At 51.5% G+C, this 16,182-nt stretch overlaps 2 protein-coding genes across 2 annotated transcripts; one reads left to right on the forward strand and one right to left on the reverse strand.

Moving 5' to 3' along the window:
* Positions 1 to 1,749: 1,749 nt before the first annotated feature.
* Mrpl36 (mitochondrial ribosomal protein L36) lies at positions 1,750 to 2,604 on the reverse strand. Its single transcript, XM_028873627.2, is given in 2 exon segments — positions 1,750 to 2,417; positions 2,420 to 2,604. Coding segments are annotated over 2 exon segments (318 nt in total). The 5' UTR covers positions 2,592 to 2,604; the 3' UTR covers positions 1,750 to 2,271.
* A 2,606-nt stretch (positions 2,605 to 5,210) lies between these two features.
* Positions 5,211 to 15,165, forward strand: Ndufs6 (NADH:ubiquinone oxidoreductase subunit S6). The gene is given in 5 exon segments (XM_028873669.2): positions 5,211 to 5,363; positions 5,957 to 6,010; positions 14,600 to 14,702; positions 14,705 to 14,721; positions 14,981 to 15,165. Coding segments are annotated over 5 exon segments (348 nt in total). The 5' UTR covers positions 5,211 to 5,255; the 3' UTR covers positions 15,047 to 15,165.
* The last annotated feature ends 1,017 nt before the right edge of the window (positions 15,166 to 16,182 follow it).

A 16,182-nucleotide genomic window follows, 5' to 3' on the forward strand; every position in this document is an offset into this window, starting at 1 on the left:
TTTTTCATCACGACAAAAATAAAAATTAACCAACCAAGGGAAGGAAGGGAAGTGTGCCCCCATCAGACTTCTGTAGCATGTTCCTGCCAGCACTCGGGATGCAGAGACTTGAGTGGCCACCTGCAAGTATTCCTGCTCAGCAAGGAGGAGACTGGAACTGGGGGTCCCTCAGGCCTGCCAGAGCGGAGGTGGCAGCTGGAATTCCAGAAGCCGGGTCCTAAGAAGTCATGTCTGCCCCCATTCCCCACTCACCCTGCACGCTGGTGGGGCAGCCTGAGTTTTCTGCACTGTGAACAGTCCCTGAGGGTCACTGTCACTGGTGTGTGGTGCCATCTCTACAAGAAAAAATTACAGCTAGTGCCCTGAAGATCAGACAAACTGCCTTACAAAGCCGTTCCCAAGGACTCAAAGCTGTGAACCATGAGAAATGCCCAAGAGGTGAGCCAGGCATTTCCCACTTCTTCCAAATGGCCATGAGTGTCTTCCCATAAAACAGAAATCCTACCCCACCGGGCCCTGTCTGTTGTGAGAGGTTAGGGTGAATGAGTGAGGCTATTCAAAAGTTTACTTATTCCTACTGAAAATAACTTCAACTGGAGAATTCTGGAAATAAAAGGACGACCAATGTCCTGTATTACTAATACAGTGACAAGCACACACCGAGTATCTGTGGTGTGCCATGACATGATAGCTTTGAAACTTTTAATTTTCTATCTTATAGTCAGGGAACTGAGGCACCCAGAGCAGATTGTCACAGCTAAAGATGGTGGCGTTGGGATTTACATCTTAGCTGTCCCACTACCCACTAGTGAGTGCCTTCTAAGTCCAAGAAGCAGAACTAAAGTGGCCTCATAGACTTAACTGACCACAATGAGAAAAGGGGCTTACAACCAGGCCTGTCCGTCACCCTGGCTCACGGCCCTCCACTGGCCAGGTGTTTAATGGGTTTCTGCAGAGTCCAGGCTTGTAAACCCGCAGCATGTAACCTGGTGTCGATAATGAATCAGAGAACTTGGTTTGTACTGTTTGTGCCAGGTCTTTCTCTGCTAAGTTGCTGGTTGCACTCACGACCACCAGCTGTTCCTCCCGTGTCCCCAGACTCTCCTCCAGGCTTCATGTTCACACGTATGCTCACACATGCCCTTCAGAATGCAACAGATCACAGCACATGGTTTTCCTGTCTCCCTTAAAAATACATTATTGCCAGGATCCCTCTTCTCAAAGCTCTGTCTGGAGGGTCCCTGCCTACACCTACCAGCTCACCAAGTATCAGACCTATGTCTTACAGTTCCAACAGCTATTGTAAGACCCCACGAAAGGCAATGGTCCTGTAACCACCCACTGAAAACACCTCTGATTTCATGTCACTCTGGGAAAATGACCCAGGGTACCAGTAGCTACCAGGTGTCATTCCTGGGCCAGAAGGTCCACAGCACTCTGCATTAGAGTCACAGGGTCACAAAACATGCTGTAGTCTGGAATGTAAGCAGACTACACAAGGTGAACCTGAAGTTTATTGGACTGAGATTTAAAACTACAAAAAGCCAGTGTCAAAGACCTATTCCAAGAGGAGCACAAACCCCAGACCGCTTTTTAATGCTCATGAATGCAAGCTTTGAAAAATTAGCTGGTGTCCTAATGCTCCCTTGGGAAGCCAGTGTGCTTTGTCGTTTTCTTTGAGCTGAAAATGGACTAACCTCCTTTTGAAAGCATGAATTTGCTGGTATAAAGAACACTACTACTCCAGTGTTTAAGAACAGTCATGACAAACATTTTTTAATTGGTATCTGAAAGACATCTACATGTAAACAAGGTTTTCCTTGAGTAAAGGTTGGGGTAATTGTTATCCAACAACACCGTTTATTTTTAAGCGGAGGTGGTTGTGCTCCCTACAGGAGCCTTCTGGCTCAGTAGGCTTCTAAAAAGCACTTGCATTCTGCTGCATTTGATGAATGCCAGGGAAGCAGAGGCAGGAGGTTCTCTGCAGTTTCAGGTCAGCCAGTGCCCAGAGCCAGAGCCTGTCTCCAGAGGTAAAGCTGGCTTTGCATTCCTGTTTCTTCTGTCCTCTAGCTCGACACAGAGCTGCAGGAACAGTAACTTCTTCTCCATCTGTAGCTCTGGACTGACTGGATTTGAAGGAACTGGGCTACGATTCGGGGTGGGGAAGCAGGTGAGTCCAACAAAACCCTAAGTCACAGATCTTAGATTACAGAATGCTTACATTTATTTTTGTTTGATACGGCGAAACGGATTTCCCACGGGCATTGGCCCTTACATCTGCCTCTGCTTATGCCTGGGGTTGGTCTTGCAGAGGACGAACCAGCGCCCACGCCTCTTCACCATGTAGCAGTCCCTGCAGCGCCTCTTGATGACACCCTTGGTCTTGAAGCCCTGCGAGGGCTGCAGTTGCGGCAGGGGGCGCCCCAGAGAAGTGAGCGCACCTCGGCGGCGGCGGCGGCGGGTCTGGCGCTTGGAAGGGTCCCCAGCAGGAAGGACGAGAAGGCCCGGGGCTGCACGGCGGCGAGGCGACTCAGGTGCAGGAGCGGGTCCACGAGCGAAGCCACCGCGCTTCTCACAAGCAGGGCGGCCATGCCGAGGCCAGACCTGTGGGGAGAGGAGCGTGGTCACCGGCCGCTGCACGCCTGTCTGTCTAACCCTAGGCCCTCCCTTTTCAAGGTTACTTGGAGTCAGAGGTCAGAGCACACTGGTCAGGCTTCCACGCACGGCTCCCCACGTGCCCTGCCTGCGCGCTCCCGGGAAGCCGCAGATCCCTGAGGCTCAGCTCGGCCAGGGCCCCCGCCCGCACTCCCGGCCCTCAGCTCTGCCGCGAGCCTCTGCCTGCCGCCCACGGGACGCGGGACCCACACCTGGGACAGGGTGCCACCCGCGGCGAACTCTTTCCCCACGCAGCTTCAGGCGCCGGCTACCAAAAGCTTCCGCGTCTGCGCAGTGTGGGGGGGACGACGCCACCGCCAGGAAGAAAGATGGCGTGGGGTCACGTGGGATGACGTGCGCCTTGGAGCGGAAGACCAAGGAGCGTGCTTCCGGAGACACAGCCCTGCCTGTCTTCCCCATTCCTTATCCAGAGTAACCCCAGGCTAGCCCTGCCCCTGCGGATGCTGGAACCACTGCGGGTTGGGAGGACCGGTGCCCACGAGGAGAAGACAAAAGCTAATTACAGAAATGCAGACCGAGACTGAGAAAGAAGCGGCCAGCAGTGAACATCCTGGGAAAAAAAGCAACAGCATCCAGACAAAATGACGTTTCCGTTCAGTGACATTCTGCACCCAGCGGGAAAGGCCAGGGGAGCAAGTGCAGACGCCGCTCTAGCTAGTCAGTTCAGTCCCTCCCCAAACTAGGAAAAGCCCCAGGACGTGAGGACGGGGTTTGACAGGGAAGTCCCCACACCGCGGCTTCTACCGCTAACTCTCTGCTGTCTCGGGTAAATCACCCAGCTTACTGTTTATAGCAAAGTAGGTTGCCAGCAAGGCTGCCCTGCCCCGCCGTGGCCCCCAGTCCCACACTTCACAGAGTTCACTCGGCCCATCACGGCGCCTGCTCATGGGAACGCCTTGACCCCAGAGTTGGATCACTTTAAAGTCAACGCTGGGGGGTCAAAGGCGCTGGCTGTCCAAGCCAGAGGGCCTAAGTTCAATGCCCAGAACCCACGTGGAAGAAGAGACTACTTTCTCCAACTCTCACATGTGCTCTGTGGCACCCATGTGCGTGTGAACCCATGTGTGTGAACACACATACACACGCACGCACACACACACACACACACACACACCACACACGCACGCACGCACATTTTAAAAAGAGGCAAATCGGGGCTGGAGCGATGGCTCAGTGCAGTGGGTCTCAGCCTTCCCAATGCTGCAGCCCTTTAATACAGTTCCTCATGTAGTGGTGACCCTCTCCCCATAGAATTATTGTGGTTGCTACTTCATAACTGTAATTTTGCTACTGCTAGGAAGTGTAATGTAAGTATCTGACATGCAAGGTATTTAATATGTAACCCCCATGAAAAAACGGCTTGACCCTCGAAAGGGGGTCGAGACCCACAAGTTGAGAAACCTCTGGACGAATCCTTTCCGAGCACCTGCTGCTCTCGTGGAGGACCATCATTCTGTCCCAGCACCCACACAACAGTTCAAGCCATCTGCAACCCTGCTTCCAGGAGCTCCTGCGCCCTTTTCCTGGTACCAGGCACCCACGGAAGTGGCCATACACTGGCGCATACACTCATGCACATAAAATAAAAGGAAATACATCCCTTACAAAGAGTGAGAAAGAGACAAATCTGTAGAACATGGTGCGGTGACATGAAATTAGCCTGAAATCCCAGTACTCCAAAGGCTGAGGCAGGAGGCTAGTGAGTGCTGGTTAGCCTGGCTTTCATAGCTTAAGGCTAGCCTGGGCAATTTAGGCCCACATTTACTGGGGGCAATTTTCAACTTTGCGAGGCTTTGGTGTGTGCGTCCTCGTGTCTCGCTGCCTTCTCTGGTCATCTCCCATTTGTCTTCAGACTTACCTCAGCTATGGCTGAGGCAGGGAGGCAAGGGCCAGGCCATCAGCCTCCAACGCTGGCCGACAGACCCAAACAACACATGCCAGCTTCTGGCACTTTCTCGGAATCAGGGACCCATCCCTGCTCTGAGTCCGGGGTCTGCCTCCATCCTGTCCACATCTGAGCAAAGTTGCCTACTCTACGGCCTGACAGTGTGTGATGTTCTGAGGAGGGTTCTGACTCAGTCAAGTGGTAGGGGCGAGGCCAACACGCGCTCCAGAGTCACAGGGGGCGATTTGCATCAGGTCTCTCTACACAGCAGAGCTTTTCGAGGCTGCTTTTCCATGCTGGGTAAAATCGCTTGCAGTCTAACTGGAAACTTTGTTAGCGCTGTGTGGCCAAAGTGCTCAGAAGTCTCCCTTTCCCGCCCCAACACGCACGACCAGGAGAGTTGGGCGCATGTCCTGTAAACTATATTACAATTTTGCATTTTCTCCATTGCCATAAAAGCGCACACAGCGCGTCTTCACTTCTGCCTCCCCTGCCCTGGTCGCGCTAGTGAGCTTTGAACACCGCGCACAGTTAATCCGCAGCTCCGCGCCCCAGCCTGGAAACCTGTTTGCCCGCCCAGGGAATCCACGCCACCGCAGGACGAAATAAGTCCCGCGAGTGCGGTCCCCCGCTGACAGCTGTGCGCCTGCGTCGGCGCTTGGTACGACGCGCCGGGTCAAGGGTCGCCGGCAAGATGGCGGCGGCGCTGACCTTCCGCCGGCTGCTGGCTCTGCCTCGGGCTGCGCGGGGTTTCGGGGTGCGAGTGTCGCCGACCGGGGAGAAGGTCACGCACACCGGCCAGGTAACGGCCGCGGCCGCCGCGCCCGGAACCCGAGACTGGCAGTGGCAGCGCGCCTGGCAAGGTGTGCTTCTGCCAGGCTCTCGCGCGCGTGCGCGTTGCGCAGCCCTGCCGGGCTCACATGGGGGGGGGGGGGGGCAGCCCCCAGCCCAGCTCTGACTTCGAGCTAGTGGCTTCCGTTTGGGAGCTGGTATGCACGCATTCTTTGGGTCATACCTTCATATTAAGTCCCAAGTTTTAGTCATAGGCAATTGCTTTAGTCTAAAGCAATCCTAACGTTCAATATGCAAACCAAAAAATAAAAATAAATAAAAATAAAAATAAGGGAAAGGAGCAGTGTCTCCTGAAATGTCGCCCATCGGAGGTGGCTCTCTGTGAAGGCAGGGCCTTGTCTCCAGTCTGCACTCCAGTCTGTCAGCCCCGTGGGACTCCTTCAGTACAAGTACACTGCCCTCTTGGTGGGTCTGTCTCCTCATCAATGGCTGTAGGCCACAGGGAACATTGCTCTGTGATATCTGTGATCGGTATTATGTGACTTCATTCAGAATGCAATTGTAGAAATCATAGATGGTCTTTTTTTTTTTTTTTTTCTCCAGGTTTATGATGAAAAAGACTACAGGAGGATTCGGTTTGTCGATCGTCAGAAAGAGGTAAGTGGAAGATCTGGCAAAAGAGATAAGAATTCATAAAACACAAACAGGCTGAGTGAGTCTAATAGAGTGAAGTGTACTGAGCACTGATACACCACAGTGAGTGCTGCACCTGACTAGGGCGCGGGTTGTAAAGAGAACACAGGCACAGCGACGGTATTACATACAAATACCTTCCAGCGCTGTGTAAGGGCTAAACAAACAAGTGGATTTCACGGTTAGACTTGGGCCCATCTTTGAGGTGGCTCGTGTGCATGCAGATATCCTCAAATCAGAGGCATTGGCTGGTCCCAGGCTTCTCATGGAACTGGTATTTAGTGTGTGCCAGCTTAACATGGAAGAGCTAGAGAAGTTCTCACATATCCAAGCACCCCAGAAACCCTGGAGTCCTAAATGTAAATTGTGTCAACTCCCTCCCCCCTCAGAATACACAGGATGTTTTGCATCCTGTAACAATAGTTCAGGCTTTCATAGCATAGTCTTCTTTTCGGTCTGGTACCTGTCATAGTGGCTTTATTGCTGACAAAACATCATGACCAAATGAAGCATGGGGAGGGAAGGGCTTATTTCATTTTATAACCCTCAGGTCACATTCTCGAGGGTAGTCAGGGCCGGACCTGAAAGAGGCCATGGAGGAATGCTGCTGATGGCGTGGTGTGCTCAGCCTGTTTCCTTAGGGCACCCAGGACCACCAGTCAGTCTGGAGGTGGCACTGCCCACGGCGAGCGGGGCTCTCCTGTATCAGTCATCAAGAAAATGCCTCCACAGACTTCCCTGCAGGCCAATCCTGTGGAGGCATTTTCTCAATTGAGTCAAGTGGACATAAAACTAGCCAGCATAGTATCTCTTCCGTTAAGGAAGACACACTATTAAAATTTACTCTTCTGATGACTTATAAAGGTATGAGTTTTTTAGTATTCATCAAATAGATTGTACTATGCTCTCCCAGGATAGGGGTAACTTGAGGAGGTTCAGTCCCCCACACAGGGGAAGGTCGTTTAGTTCAGACCCTTGTGACTATGCTGCTAGGGAAAGATTAGAGGGTTGGGTCTGTACGGCCTATGTAGCCTAAGTCAGTTTCTTTGTTTCCCGTGCCTAGGCGGCCGGACTCTTCCTTCTGATACGGTGGTTCACACTGTCCTCCGTGTGTGTCTTCAGTCATGCCCCTCCCTCTGCATTCAGCTCCGTTCTTTCTGTTCTGCTATAGCTGTCCCTAAATCAGAGTCCCCCGCCCTCCTTGATCTTGGCCACATTGTCCCAGTGTCTAGTTTTTGAATTCTGTTCGTAACAAACTCACTTGTGACATGTTGGTTAATTGTGAGTTCATATTCTCAAGTTTCAGTTAGTATCCTGTTGGGTCAAATGAATACAAGGCAGAGAATTTTGTGTTTTTTGACTTCTTGATTGGTTTTGATGTCTGCTAGGGAAGGAGGAGAGAGAGAGAGATTGAGATTGAGAGAGATCAGTCTTCATTAAGTAGGTGGAAGCCAGTGAACTTATATGCTAACACAGGCTTCAGGGTGAATAGCGTAGGCTACTAGTTCTCAAGTTCAGTTTTCTCGTTTGTAACTTATTTTTCATAGTGACTGTTTGTCATTGTGGGTGTCCAGGAGATGGATTGCCTTGGGAGTAGCATAAGACAACTTCTGCTCCTAGTGTGGCAGAACAGATCTCTCTGTTTACTATTGAGTGCTATTGTATTCCATTATTGTGGCCTTTGCATGTGTTCCTGTGTACAGTCCTCCAGTGTGGTGTTTCACACCCGCCGCACACTCCCCCTTCCTTCGGTCCTCCAGTGTGGTGTTTGGCATCAACAAACACATGGTGTTGAGAACAGAACAGTTCAGTACACTGTCATGAAGGATATTTTCTCCAGCTAGGTGTGCAAATGTGACATTGGAAGTTGGACACTGATGCATGTTGAGAGGATGGGCAGGCCCAGTGGCTTTTGTTTGCAGTGTGATCCTGGAGATGGTAGGTTTGTCCCCTTGGAGGTGCAGCATTTATTCTCAGGTGTGTTGGGCATTAACAGAGATTACTGAGGGTGTGGCTGGACTCTACCCTCACTTTGCAAGTGTCCTGTGGTAGGGCTGAGGGTCAAGCAGCTGAGGGGTAGACGTGTCCTGACTCTGAGCCTGGTCCCTAGCTTCATTGTCTTTGTGGTTTCTGGCTGGCCTGGCAGAGGGTCACAGGGAATAGTTTAAAGATAAACTGAGACAGTAGAGCCAGTGTGGGTGGACAGAGCACTGTGCCAACAGGGGGCTGGCCTGGTCCTGCCCTGCCCTGATGGATGGTACTCAGACCCGCGTCGTCCTGGTGTCTTGTCCTGGTTCAGCATTGTACATGTCTGGGCACATATTTCTGTGGCAAACACTTGTTTGCTGGGTGATGAGGAAGCATCTGCTTAGGCATTCTTTTTTTAAACACAAATTCCCTGTTCATGAGTAATTTAAAATACTTATTTTGGTTTTAGCTTTTTTTTTGTTTTTGGAGGTGCTGAGGTGAAACTCAGGTCCCACATGTGCCAGGTAAGCCCTGTGGGTCTGCAGAAGGCTCGAGTCCCACATACACTCTTCCTGCTGTCTGTGCCCGGCCTTACAGAGTTGGTGAACCATGTTGGAACCTGACTACTTCCTCAGCTCCACATTTGCAGAGGACTCTCCTAGATGCAGCACATTCTGGATTTGCACAAGTGTGTGGTTTTTCTCCCCTGAACATTCTTGGACCTGTTTCCCTCTGTCTTTAGTCTGAGTTTCATCAGTCATAGGTTAGGAAGTGAGCTGTATCTGGATTTGATCTGAGGACCGTGGGTGACAGGATGCTGGGCAGTTAGACCAGCTCTGCAAGAAAGCTGGGAAGCGTTCAGGAGGACCCTGGCTGGCCGTGACCTGAGGGGTTCGACGCCGGGAAAGGACCCAGGATCTAGGTCTGTGGTGCATCCTGAGAGGCTGCTGCACCTGTGCTACCTGTCCTTAGGCTGTAAGAAAGAGGTCAGAAGTCAGGCCTGATGACCTAGAGCAGGTGGGACCTGGGACCCCTGAATGAAGAGGAGACAGAGCAGTTGTTACTTGACTGTCAGGCATGCACTGAGGACGGAGAGTCCTGGGGTGGGTGCGGTAACAGCAGCCTTGTCCACAGTTGAGGATGTTTTGGAATTATTGGTGTCTCTGGTGTCAAGCTCTGGGCTGCCAGGCTAGTGTGCTTCTCCCTGCAGGAGCTCAGGTCTCCCCTCTGGGGCTGGTGGCCAGGCAGTGGTCTCAGGAAAGCACAGAGAGTGCCGGGGGCCCTGCTTCCCTGAGCTGCCGCCACCCTCAGCCCCTCGAGAGGCAGTGTCGCTTGCAGTTTAAAACTGAGCAGTTGGGCGGAGTATAGGGCACCAGGAGATCGATCGGGTCTGCCATGCACAGGCCTGTGCTGATTTTCTGTTGTCAAGATTGAGAAGCAGACCTCCGTAAGGGACATACTCTCCTCAGAGCTATGACTAAAGTCTTCTGAATTTGGAAGGCTGTGGCCTATCGTAGACACCAGAGGATGGTATTTGTTCTAAATTCATAGCCACCACCCGGGGCCAGTAGTGGCAACTTTTCTCCAAGGCAACAGCAAATTCAACAGCCCAGGACACGGCTGAGTGTCATGCACACAGCTTAGAGGCTGCTGTGGGCACTACTCCAGTTGTGCCTGTGATTTGCAAGCTGCACACATATGTACATGCAGTGTCTGACTGATAATTGAACCAAGCTTTGAGTTTATTTTACACTGATAGCCTTCCTGCCCATGGAGCCCACGTCCCACAGCACTGGGTGGACCTGCATCTCACAGCACTGGGTGGTCCTACATCTCATCTCACAGCACTGGGTGGTCCTGCATCTCATCTCACAGCACTGGGTGGTCCCGCATCTCACAGCACTGGGTGGTCCTGCATCTCACAGCACTGGTGTCCCATCTCACAGCACTGGGTTGTCCTGCATCTCACAGCACTGGGTGGTCCTGCATCTCATCTCACAGCACTGGGTGGTCCTGCATCTCATCTCACAGCACTGGGTGGTCCTGCATCTCACAGCACTGGGTGGTCCTGCATCTCATCTCACAGCACTGGGTGGTCCCGCATCTCACAGCACTGGGTGGTCCTGCATCTCATCTCACAGCACTGGGTGGTCCCGCATCTCACAGCACTGGGTGGTCCTGCATCTCACAGCACTGGGTGGTCCTGCATCTCACAGCACTGGGTGGTCCTGCATCTCATCTCACAGCACTGGGTGGTCCTGCATCTCACAGCACTGGGTGGTCCGCATCTCACAGCACTGGGTGGTCCTGCATCTCACAGCACTGGGTGGTCCTGCATCTCATCTCACAGCACTGGGTGGTCCTGCATCTCATCTCACAGCACTGGGTGGTCCTGCATCTCATCTCACAGCACTGGGTGGTCCTGCATCTCATCTCACAGCACTGGGTGGTCCTGCATCTCATCTCACAGCACTGGGTGGTCCTGCATGTCATCTCACAGCACTGGGTGGTCCTGCATCTCACAGCACTGGGTGGTCCTGCATCTCACAGCACTGGGTGGTCCCTCATCTCACAGCACTGGGTGGTCCGCATCTCACAGCACTGGGTGGTCCTGCATCTCACAGCACTGGTGTCCCTGCGATCTCATCTCACAGCACTGGGTGGTCCTGCATCTCATCTCACAGCACTGGGTGGTCCTGCATCTCATCTCACAGCACTGGGTGATCCTGCATCTCATCTCACAGCACTGGGTGGTCCTGCATCTCATCTCACAGCACTGGGTGGTCCTGCATCTCATCTCACAGCACTGGGTGGTCCTGCATCTCACAGCACTGGGTGGTCTTGCATCTCACAGCACTGGGTGGTCCCGCATCTCACAGCACTGGCTGGTCCCACATCTCACAGCACTGGCTGGTCCCACATCTCACAGCACTGGGTGGTCCTGCATCTCACAGCACTGGGTGGTCCCACATCTCACAGCACTGGGTCACTGCTTGAATTGTGCATCCATCTTGGTGGATTTCGTAGCATCCTGTTTCAGCTTTAATAACTCTGTCTTAGTTTGAAATAAAGGAATATATTTTCTGTAGGAAACCAGATCATAGACAAATGAACTTGAACCTGAGTGTCCTTAGGCTACGCCCGCTGGCTACTGAGAAGAAAACGAAAGGGTGGTTCCTAAGTTTTGCTTTGCCCTGTGTAGAGGACACACCTCAGTGTCGCACAGTTCAGGCACTGTGACAAGTCCTTGGCAGCTCTCCCTGTTGACTTTCTCCTGTGACCGACGTGATTTCCTCCCCTTGTCCTCTGGGGTGGAAGAAGCAGGGCGGAGCCTGGTTGAACACAGTGCAGATCTGGATGTGGTTGGGGTGTTCACCACCCAGGTTCTTTGTATTCCTGCCTTGAACCAGGTTCTGAGAAGCAGATGTTCCTCATGGGGGTCAGGGTGCCCTGGAGCTGTGATTAAATGACAGGAGGGCAGGCACTTGTCAGTCACCAGCGTGGAGGCGTCAGCTGTCCTTCCCACACATACCGTGATGAATTCCTGTGAGTGTGTCAGTGTGGCCGTTGTGACATGCTGTCACCTCTGCAGACCAGGGTTTACACCATGGGCCTTCATTTGTGTGGCCGCTGCCTTTACCCACACGGGGGGCCTAGAACAAACAGCTTTTCCTGGCTGTTCTGGATGCTGGTGTCAAGGAGCTGCCTGACTGTCACGGGGACTGTGGTCACAGAGGACTCTGTTCAACAGAGGACTGTTTTCATAGGGTATTGTGTTCACAGGGACTGTGTTCATCACTGTGTTCACAGAGGGGTTGAATCACTGCTGATGAATATGCCTAATGCCTATTTGCTGCAGCTTGCTTCCATTCCCAGTGCCTTCCAGAATGTTTACAGAGCTGGACCTCAGAGTAGGGGCTGTGCCAAGGAGCAGTCTATAATTGATAATATGCTCTAAGGATACCTAACCCCTCCTAGACATCCTGTGAGTGTGGGTCTCAGGGATCTGACGCGAGGGGCCAGGTCCTGTTTTCATGGCTGTCGTGTCTCCCCTGCACTCTTTTCTGAGTCAGATTTGGGACTTGACATCAAGCTTCACCCACCCGAAGCCTGTGGGTCTGTGATCTGACTGCACTGGTGAGATGAGGTTGCCGCTCCCTGTCTGCACTTCGGGGAGTGCAGGGACTGAGCAGCCTCGGGTTCCGGAAGTGAGCGGCTTTTTGTAAGGCCACTCTGCTGAGGTTAAGATGGGAGATGCTGGGCAGCACATCCTGTTAGCTGAGTAGTGGCACAGACCTTCCCTGCTCATAGCCAAAATACCTTCAGAGGGTGGCTGATCACCCTCCATGGCTTCAAAAACTGCTGGAGAAAGGAGGACAGGATCCTGCTCACAGAAGGGATGCAGGGTCTGCTCGTGGGCCTGGAGTGTGTGAGGGTCGTGTATACACAGTCAGAACGTTTGCAGCACTCAGGTATTGTGAGTTCTCTCCCTGTGCATGTGTAGATGTTGGGGCTCCGGGGTGCAGTTTTGGAGTATTACCACCCTAGATGTTGGGGCTCCGGGGTGCAGTTTTGGAGTATTACCACCCTAGATGTTGGGGTTCCAGGGTGCAGTTTTGGAGTATTACCACCCTAGGTGTTGGGGCTCCAGGGTGCAGTTTTGGAGTATTACCACCCTAGATGTCTGTGGGGCTTCCAGGGTGCAGTTTTGGAGTATTACCACCCTAGGTCTTGGGGCTCCAGGGTGCAGTTTTGGAGTATTACCACCCTAGGTCTTGGGGCTCCAGGGTGCATATTGAAGTAATGAAAGTGGTCTGTGAGGCAGTCAGGTGTAGCCATAGCCCTGTCCAGTCTCTGGGCTTTGCCCCTGTGGGCACCGTGCTAGGTTGTTTGAGTCATTTTGAAAAATAAGAAAGCTGTGAAATGGAAGGAATAGTATAATGGTTTCCTCTTCCCACTTGCTAGGCTTTCACTGTCCACATTGGTGAGCTGAGGTAATTTTCAGGCATGTAGTCTGGCCTTTGCTCTATTCGGTCAGCATGTGGTCCCATTATCCCCAGGTAGTCTGGGAACAAGTATTGAATATTATGTTAGTTGTTCTAAATTGCCAGAACACATAAGTGTTAGAACACACTGACCTTCAGAGCATGTGATCATGACAACAGAATCACACCTAGAAAATTACAGTAAATCCTTTAACCAATATGCTTAGCTGTGTTATGTTTTTAAAAATGTACAACTTGGCTCAGTCTTTTAAGTCATATGGGACAGCTCTAGTACATCTCAGTATTGAGCAGATAAGTGATGCTTCTGCATGCTGCAGGCTTCATGGTGGATAGGCATGGTTTCTGTGTGCTTGGAACCAAGTGCAGGCACAGTGGAAATACACTGATTACAGGGCATTTTTCAAGTGGGCAGAAGGAGGTGCACAGCATGGTTCGGAAGTGGCCACTTGGTTCTGCCCTGGTGTTCTACCTGCTAAGTATTTACTAGTGAAGTAAAAGATGTACAGGGCCCAGCTCGAGGAAACCTGGTAAGAGAGACAGACACTAATCATGTGAGTCACTACTCAGTAATCTGTCTGATTGAGAGAAAATACAAGTGACTAGAGGGAGGGGTAATTAATTGATGGACATCATAAACATCATTACGTGATCATGCCACTTTCCTCGCCACATAAATTGACCCCAGAAAGGTAGGACTGAGTCAGATCAATGTCCATAAAGAAGCCAAGTGTTCACATAACACCAGGCCGATTGTTTTGTGGGTGGATTCTCTGAGCCCTTAGGTCTCCAGTGATCCAGTACTACATGATTTGTGTATGAACAGAGAGCAAGGTGGAAAACATTGAGATGTTTGCCTCGTGGACACAGGCAAACAATGTTAGGGGGCTTCTGGTATTGACAGACATGGAGCTCCAGAAGGGCACATGACCCCAGTAGTGAGTGACTGTGAGAATCAAATGTTAAGAAAACTCTAGTTACATGGAGAAAAGGGGTGTGGAGACTCCTAGGGACATAGTCCATAGCAAAGAATCACCATAGTCTCATACCCTCCTGGGCCTGGGGAAACAGTGAAGCTGGTCACTGGAAACAGTGTATGGGATAGGGCTTTTGTATTCCAGACAAGCCTGTTATACTGTTACACCCATATACCATGTGGGGGCAGATGATACATTATTGTTACCTGAGATCACATTCTTAGGAAATGCACATGACAGTGTGTAGAGGTCTAGGCCATGTGACCACCTATACTGTGTGTTGGGTTTGGGAGAAATGTGGATGTGTGAGGAGAAAGATAAGAGACAGAGCAGGTGACACTGAATGAGCCCAAGTCTCAGCAATTACTAATCCAAGGAAGGGACAGGGGGGAATTTGCCCTGTTCCAAGTCTGAAAGTTTGGGGTTATATTCCATTGCAGGGGTAGATGGTATGTGCCTACCTGTGTTCAATTGACCTGTGTTTTGAAGGATCTTAGTGCTCATTTTGAGTGATAAGTTCGTGGATTTGGATGGATGCTGGACATGTAACTTGTATGAAAGTATGAAGATGTTGTTTGTCTGTTTTTTCTTTCTCCTCATTCTAGGTGAATGAGAGCTTTGCCATTGATTTGATAGCTGAGCAGCCTGTGAATGAGGTGGACCATCGAGTCATATCCTGCGATGGAGGAGGTGGTGCCCTGGGCCACCCAAGGTGTACATAAATTTGGTATGGAGCTAAGCAGCTTGCTGTTTCTTGGTGCTCACCTTCCCTCCCAGCCACCTGCCTGGCTCCGGGTATCCCTACCATGCGTGGGGTGGACCCAGATAACAGCCACAGCTCCACGTTCAGTCTTTGCCTTGTGTTTTCACAGGCATTTCTGGTTGACACCATATTTCAGGTTCAACCTGACTTTAAGTGTGCTGTCTAATTGGGATTTGAAGTAAAATATAAAAGTATGAGATGTTTCCTTTTGCATTTTTTTCAGGATAAAGAAACAAAAACGGGGACATGTGGCTACTGTGGCCTGCAATTCAAGCAGCACCGTCACTAGTGTGGGCCGTGTCCTGGTTCTGACACCTGTGGGACATCTCCATGTTAGGTGTTTGGTGGGAGGTCACTGCTCTGTGAATGGTGTCCCTTCTTACGAATAAAAGACGCTACGATCGTGGACAGTGAGTTGTTTGTTCCTTTCATGGTGAGAACTGGAAGTGAATGTCCACGTAGCAGATGTGAGCAGGAGCAGCTTCGCTTCTGGAGCGGCTGCCCCTCTAGTGCTGGCTGCTACGTGTGGGTCAGGCTGGCCTCAGCTCCTCACCTGTGGGGTGACCAGAGAAGTGGCCAAGCGAAGGAGCAGTGAGGAGACCGTCCGAGTGGCCTCAGTCTGTGTGGCACAGAGCTGTACCCTCACCTACAGATGCAGGGTCCTCCCTCCTCGTCCTTACACCAGCAGCATCTTCAGACCTTTTGGAAGGCATTTACGATTACTGACCCAGTGAAGGATGTACTTCATATTTAACTCGTGGTTATAATGCAGCAGTATGCCACTAATAACAGGAGCTGGCTGGAAAGGAGTCCACAGGGATGTAGAAGCTCCCGAGGGAGGAGTGGGGATCCCAAGGGAAGAGGTGAGGACTTGGGAGCCCCCAGGGAAGTGTTTCCGTTGGTCAAGGTTCTTTTGCTCTACCTGTGCAATGACCAGTGTAGTCCAGGGAAGCTTTGTAGAGCTGGCAGTCCAGGACCACTGGGTGCCCAAGGACCAGGAACTGGATGGCCGACCTAGGGGCTTCCAGTTCCAGGCTTTAGAAGCCAGAGGCAAAGGTCTAGGTCATCAGAAAGGACCATGTTTGTGCCACTCAGTCTTCTACTGTCCTCTAGCCTGGTTGGAAATACCTCAGGATCATCTAGGGGTCATGGAGACTTGTGATTGTAAAAAAAAAAAAAAAAAAAGATTCTGGTGCTAGCTGTTTTGAAATAGTGGCAAAAAACAGCCTCCAGGAGTGGAGTTGGGCTTTGCTAGCAAGCAGTTGTGGTTTCCCCAAAGTCTGGTGTATTCAGGAGCAGCTGGTCACCAGGATGAGGGCTAGCCAGCTGGCTGATGGGCTGATTGTCCTGTGCTCAAGCAGCTGGATCACCAGGGAAGGGCCTGACAGCTGCCAATCAGGAAATCAAACCACTCCAGTCCCCAAC

Source organism: Peromyscus leucopus, chromosome 19, assembly GCF_004664715.2.
Source record: "Peromyscus leucopus breed LL Stock chromosome 19, UCI_PerLeu_2.1, whole genome shotgun sequence".
Classification (NCBI taxonomy): Eukaryota; Metazoa; Chordata; class Mammalia; order Rodentia; family Cricetidae; genus Peromyscus; species Peromyscus leucopus.